Raw genomic sequence first — 5,987 nt, 5'->3', positions numbered from 1 at the left:
TTTGACCAAGAGAGGGTGGCTGGTAGGAGCAGGGCGGTGAGCTGGGACACAGCCACTCCTGCCTGCCCTGGACAAGCGCCCTGCAAATGCCCCTATGGTCTTCAGAGCTCCAGGGCCTGATTCTTGGACATAAGTATCCTTCCTTTGCTTCTGGGGGATTAGAGCTTGGCCTCTTGGTGAGGCAGAGCACAGGGCAGGGGTGAATTTGGTGCATTAATCTGTTCCGAGGGCCCTAGGGCTGGTCTCCCCAACTCTACTCCCTCAGAAAGGCCCCTGCATACCTCTGCCCACATGGATGGAAGCGCAGAGGGTGGGCAAGGTGAGCAGGGGCAGGGGCCAGGTGGAGGGGCAGGGCCGGGACAGGGGCAGCCCAGGGGGAGCGGGAAGCTGGGCAATAACTCCTTGGCTCCATGGCCCATTTGGCAAATAGACGTGTTGCCTTTCCTTTGCCTGGAGGGGCTGTAGTGGGGAAGATGACAACTGCACTCACTGGGGGCTGAATGTGCTCATCTCTTCCTGACTATTGAAGAAGGTAGGGAGTGGGGGGATTTCACTTCTGAGGGGCTCCTTGAAGCTATGGGATCACGGTATATTAGTGCCACCATCACATCAATGCTGTTTAATCCAACCCCTCTTGTTACAGATGGAGAAACTGACAGTAACTGTGCCAGGTCAAAAAGCTAATGAGGGTGGAGCAGGAATGGAAACTCAGCGTACCTAACTGAGTACATGTGCCTATGGTCACATGTCCTTTGGCTCCACATCTGTGGGTCACATCTGCTGGTGGGGGGAGGCTGTGACAGGGGCTCCGAAGCTGCCCTTGGGGGTTAGAGAGACTAGCCCTGCTGGGAATCTGCCCCAAGGAGCCCAGGCGTGAGAGTGGCCCTGTGAGGCCTCTGCCTTGGGTGCCCAGCTCCCCACCAGCAGGAAGGAGCCCTTCCACGTCACTACAGTCCAAGGGCTCCCTCCCTGCATGTTTGCCCTCTGGAGAGGAAGGAGAGAGAAGTAGTGAGGCCCCTGCATTTGTGAGCAGCCCCGAAAGCAGTGACCTAAGCTCCCCCACTTACCCAGTCTCTGTATGTGGAGAAACTTCTGCCACAGGTGGTTAATGCACCCACAGGGCCTCCAGGCACATAGCAGTCCAGTGTCTCCAGCACCATTCGTGCCCTCCCTGGGTGAAGAGCTGGGCACCTGGACCACATGCTCTTCTTCGCGCCCCTCCAGGATTCTTTGTTAGACATTCTTGGAACCCCAGCTCCAAGGCCTCACCTCTCGGGGGCTCAGAGCCTCTGAGCCAGGGGCAGTCTCTCCTTGATCCTTTGCCCCGAGGCAGGCAACAGCCCACCCTCTGCCCTCATAGCAACCCAGCCAGGAGAGCCTGGCCCCCCAAGGACACTCCCTCGCTGCCCTCCCCCAATCTTGCCTGGCCCTCTTCCTCCCCTCGCTCTGTCCCATTCCCTGGGCATTATTACTGGGGCCATGCTCTGTCTTTAGGGTTCCCCAAGAACCAGCTTTCTAGAATCCAGCCACTTCTCTTGGGGCAGAAGAAATGTCCTTTGCAAGGCTTTGGCTGTGAATTCTTGGTGGGGAATAGGACTGAGGAAGATAAACTCAGCCCGGAGGGCAAAAATATCTCACCCTTTACCATTAGCAGAGCACCAGCTAGAAGGCCAAAAAAGGCCCTGGCCAGGGACGGGGGTGAAGACAAGTTCTAAAGCCCAGAAATGAGCATAGCAGCCCCTCCCACTTATAATCTACAACATACTTGCATCTCGGCTAGCTCTGGATCCTCAAAACAACCTCGTGTGGTGGGCAGGGATTATCATCTGCACTGTACAGGTGAGGAAACCAGAAGGGCATGAAAGTTTGCCCAAAGTGTCAGGGCCAGGACTGAGTCTCCAACCTCCAGGTTATAAATCCAGGGCAAGACATGACCCAGGCCCCCACCAGCTTCATGATGTGCCTGGGAGGGAGACAGCAAGCCTCCTGAGGCCACCTGGCGTGCCCCTCCTCTCTCTCCAGACCCCACTTCTACCTGCCACACCCCAGAGTGTGTATGGATTTGCTGTAGACACACTCAAAAGTTGCCTTTTTCTCCTTCAGCCAGTCCTGAGCACCCACTATACGCCCTTCCCAAATGCACAGTAGGTGCTCAGGGCTGGCTGAAAGACGAAGAGGCAGCCCCTGAGGGTGTCTACATTTCCAGCTGGGATGTGCAAGTCCGAACCTTAGCACCCAGGAAGCCCTGCCCCAGATCCCACAATTTGCCTTATAAGGGAGGTTAGCCTAAGGTGCATCCCCCTAAGACCATACCTGGGGAGAAGCATCCTTCCTCAGGAAGAACTGACCCCTGTGAGCACATGGCATGTAGCGAGCTCTGAGCTAACGGTGGTCCCACCAACCCTAGAACAAATCCTCTGTCAACCCAACATCCCACCTGCCACCAAGTCCTGTCAGTATCTCCCAAGGCCGGCCCCCTTTTCTCCATCTCCTCACCGTTGAGTCCCAGTTGTCCTCAACTTACCTGAAGCCATGGCAAAGCCTCCTATTTGTGTCACAGTCAGTCCAAGCCACCCCACACACACAGCCCCAAGGAAGGCTTCAGGACCCAAATCTCATCCTATCACTCCTGCCAAGACCCCTGAAGGCCCCTTAGACCTAAACGGGGTTACACGGTCTGGGCCTGCACTTCATCTCACACCTTTCTCTGTACCCTGAGCCACACCAGCCTTCTCTCAGCTCCCTTGCCTACCATCCTTTATTTGGCCTCTGCGTGAAATGTGTCCCCCCCTCCCCTCACCTTGTCAGCTCATCTTCTTCCTTCAGATCTCAGTTCAAAAGCCTCCCCTGTGCCTCTGTGTCAGTTCTATGCATCGTACATTCTCACACCCTCTGCTGTACTTCTCCTTCAGGGCAGGCGTTTTCTCCACCAGTTGTAAGCCCTGGAAGACAAAGTGTGCATCTTTCTTCCTCTCCCCGCTTCCCGCCCTTCTCACCATCGCATCCCCAGCATCTGTCCAGTGCCTGGCCATCGCTGATGCTCAATAACTATGTGTTGAATGGATAAATGAATGAACCAACTCTATGAGGTAAGTACTGCTGCTATCCCCAATCTGCAGACAAAGAAACGGAGATTCTGAGGAGTTGAGTGGCCAACTCAAGGTCCCACGGCTGGCCGGTGGTACAGGAAGGGTCTAGAGCAAGTCAGACTGCAGAGTCTGTGCTCTTCACCACTTCCGGTCCTGCATCCAGAATGCTGGCCTCAGTGTCTGTCTTGCTCTCCCAGCAGGCTCTCTGAGGACTGCTCAGCTGGCCACCAAGTCCTGGGGCTCTGGGGCTCTCCTCCCCAGAGCTGCCCCCAGAACCATGGAGAGTCTGAGTGAGCTACAGAACCCACTGCTGCCTCGGAACCCCGCACACCTCCATGGCCCCTATCCCTACCCCGAGGCTTCTCCCGCCTGGCCGTGCCGGGAGAAGATCTACTCCTACCTCCTGGGTGGTGCTGGCCCTGCTCACGCCCACCAGCTCCTGGACCCAGGATCCCTGCAGCTGGCCGTGGAGGCCTGGTACAGGCCCAACTGCCTCCTGGGGAGGGACAAGGTCAAGGAGCCCAGGGCAGGCAGCTGCGAAACCAGCTTCACAGAGAGCAGGGAGCCCCCCGCTGGGCCTACGGAGCGGTCCACAGAACCTGGCCAAGCGGAAGAGGATGTCACCATCCAGACTGTGTCCTACGGGGTTCAAGAGGAGCTCCAAGGCCAAGAGGATGACCAGGAGGAGGAGGAGGAGGAGGTGAGTATGTGTGTTCAAAATGCAGATTCTTGGGTTCACCTCCAGGTGTTGAGATTCTGTAGGCCTGGCTTGGGGTCCAGGAATCTGTACGTTACCAAAGAAAAGGCACTTCTGACACAGGTGCTATCTACACTTTGAGAAACACTAGCTTGGGCTATTTTTTAAGATTAACTGCATTAGGGTATCTTTTTTATTGAAGTATAGTTGATTTACAGTATTATGTAAGTAGGTGTACAACATAGCAATTCACAATTTTTAAGGGTTATGAATATTTAATTTTTTAATAGCATTTTTTGTTCTTGTTTTTTTCTAGCTCAATCGAGAGATAATTGGTATATAACATTGTTTAAGTTTAAGGTGTATAATGCCATGATTTGATTCATGTACGTATTGCAAAATGTTTACCACAATAAGGTTAGTTAACACATCCTTCACCTCACATAATTACCATTTTGCTGTTGTTGTTATAGTGAGAACATTTAAGATCTACTTTCTTAGAACTTTCAATTGTATGATACGTTATTGTTAACTACAGTCACCACGCTGTATTAGATCCCCAGAACTTATTCCTCTTATAACTGGAAGTTTGTACTCTTTAACCAACATCTCCTCATTTCCCCCACTCCCCAGCCCCTGGCAACCACCAATCTACTCACTGTTTCTATGAATTCAGCTTTTTTAGATCCTACATATAAGTGAGATCATATGGTATATGTCTTTCTTTGTCTGACTTATTTCACTTAGCATAATTCATCAAGATTCATGTTGTCCCAAATGGCAGGATTTCCTTCTTTTTATGGCTGAATAATATTCCATTGTACATATAGATATAGATAGATAGATGATAGATGATAGATAGATAGATAGGTAGATAGATAAATAGATAACATTGTCTTTATCCATTCATCCATCCATCTATAGACTTTTAGACTTTGAGGAAAGTTCACCTTGTTCTTGTTTTCTTAATTATATAAGTAATTTAAAGTCAATATAGAAAACCGTTCAAAGATAACTATTATTTTAGTGGATGATCTTCCAGTCTTTTTTACTTATTTTTTTTTTCCTACCCTACTCCCCAAAAGAGATCTTGCTATATACACAGTTCTATAACAGAAACTTTCCTCTCTAAGGAACATATTTCAGTTTTGCTCCACGTAATCTAATATTTTCTACAAGGTGATTTTTAAGGGTTACATGGTATCCCATTGTAGGTTCTTCCATCACTTATTAACCCAATTTCCTGGTCATTGGGTGTTGAGATTGTTTCTAATCTTTCACAATTACTATCCTATGATGAACATTCCGGTACGTGTATATTTGTATTCTTTCCTAGTGATAAATTCCTAAGGGTGGAATCACTGGGCCATTCACTGTCAAAGTTTTTGGTAGAGAGTACCGAGCCCAACCCACACTCCCACTAACAACAGATGGTCTGCCCGTTGCCCCACATCACTGCCAATAGGTGATCCTGGGCCAGGTCACAAGAGCCCACTCATGTTTTGCAGAGTGATGCAACCTCAACAGAGAGTGAAAGTGAAGACAACTTCCTTACGCTGCCTCCCAGGGACCACCTGGGTCTCACTATCTTCTCCATGCTCTGCTGCTTCTGGCCACTGGGCATAGCTGCCTTCTACTTCTCCCAGGGGGTAAGAGCCCATGGGGCCCAGGGCTTCTGCTCTGGCCACCCCGCTCCTCTGGGGGGCCTGGGGTCAGGGCCTGGAGGGCTGGGGCTGTTTGGCTGGGCGTGGGGATGCTCCCTTTCATCAGCGCCTCTCTCTCCCTAGACCAGCAAGGCCATCTCCAAGGGGGACTTCCGCCTGGCCAGCACCACCTCCCGCCGGGCCCTATTCCTGGCCACACTCTCCATCGCCATCGGGGCTGGTCTCTATGTGGCCGTGGTGGTAGCCCTGGCAGCTTACATGTCCCAGAATGGCCACAGCTAGTGGCCAAGAAGTCCTGGTGTCCCGACTCCCCTGCTCTGCCTGAGGAGGCAGGGGGGCTTGGGGTAGCAGACTCTCTGGGGAGTCCTGGCCCCTGAAGACAACTCATGAGGGTGGCTTATCGGGAGGAGGCCTCCCAGGCTGCAGCCTGAGGGGTGCAACCTTCACTTCTTCCTGCCTACTGCAACCAGCCTAAAGCAGGGCTGGAAGCATCACTCTCCAGCCCAGGCTATGTTGGGAAGCAGGAGAGGGTAGGAC

The 5,987-nt window shown here is 52.1% G+C and overlaps 1 protein-coding gene across 1 annotated transcript; it reads left to right on the top strand.

Annotated features, from left to right (window-relative positions):
- The first annotated feature begins 3,366 nt into the window (after positions 1 to 3,366).
- Positions 3,367 to 5,732, top strand: SYNDIG1L (synapse differentiation inducing 1 like). Its single transcript, XM_061182726.1, has 3 exons — positions 3,367 to 3,789; positions 5,295 to 5,435; positions 5,574 to 5,732. Exons 1-3 carry the CDS (start codon positions 3,367 to 3,369, stop codon positions 5,730 to 5,732), a joined length of 723 nt encoding a protein of 240 aa, XP_061038709.1.
- The last annotated feature ends 255 nt before the right edge of the window (positions 5,733 to 5,987 follow it).

Source organism: Eubalaena glacialis, chromosome 2, assembly GCF_028564815.1.
Source record: "Eubalaena glacialis isolate mEubGla1 chromosome 2, mEubGla1.1.hap2.+ XY, whole genome shotgun sequence".
Classification (NCBI taxonomy): Eukaryota; Metazoa; Chordata; class Mammalia; order Artiodactyla; family Balaenidae; genus Eubalaena; species Eubalaena glacialis.
Note: the sequence above shows the minus strand (reverse complement) of the source record. Positions and strands in the feature narration are given on the sequence as shown.

What these genes read in the sequence shown, in the direction of transcription:
- SYNDIG1L (XM_061182726.1), top strand. Translation starts at nt 3,367, where the DNA reads ATGGAGAGTCTGAGTGAGCTACAGAACCCACTGCTGCCTCGGAACCCC. An exon ending in AGGAGGAGGAGGAGGAGGAG is followed by an intron (nt 3,790 to 5,294) that starts GTGAGTATGTGT and finishes CATGTTTTGCAG; the next exon opens with AGTGATGCAACCTCAACAGA. An exon ending in CCTTCTACTTCTCCCAGGGG is followed by an intron (nt 5,436 to 5,573) that starts GTAAGAGCCCAT and finishes CTCTCTCCCTAG; the next exon opens with ACCAGCAAGGCCATCTCCAA.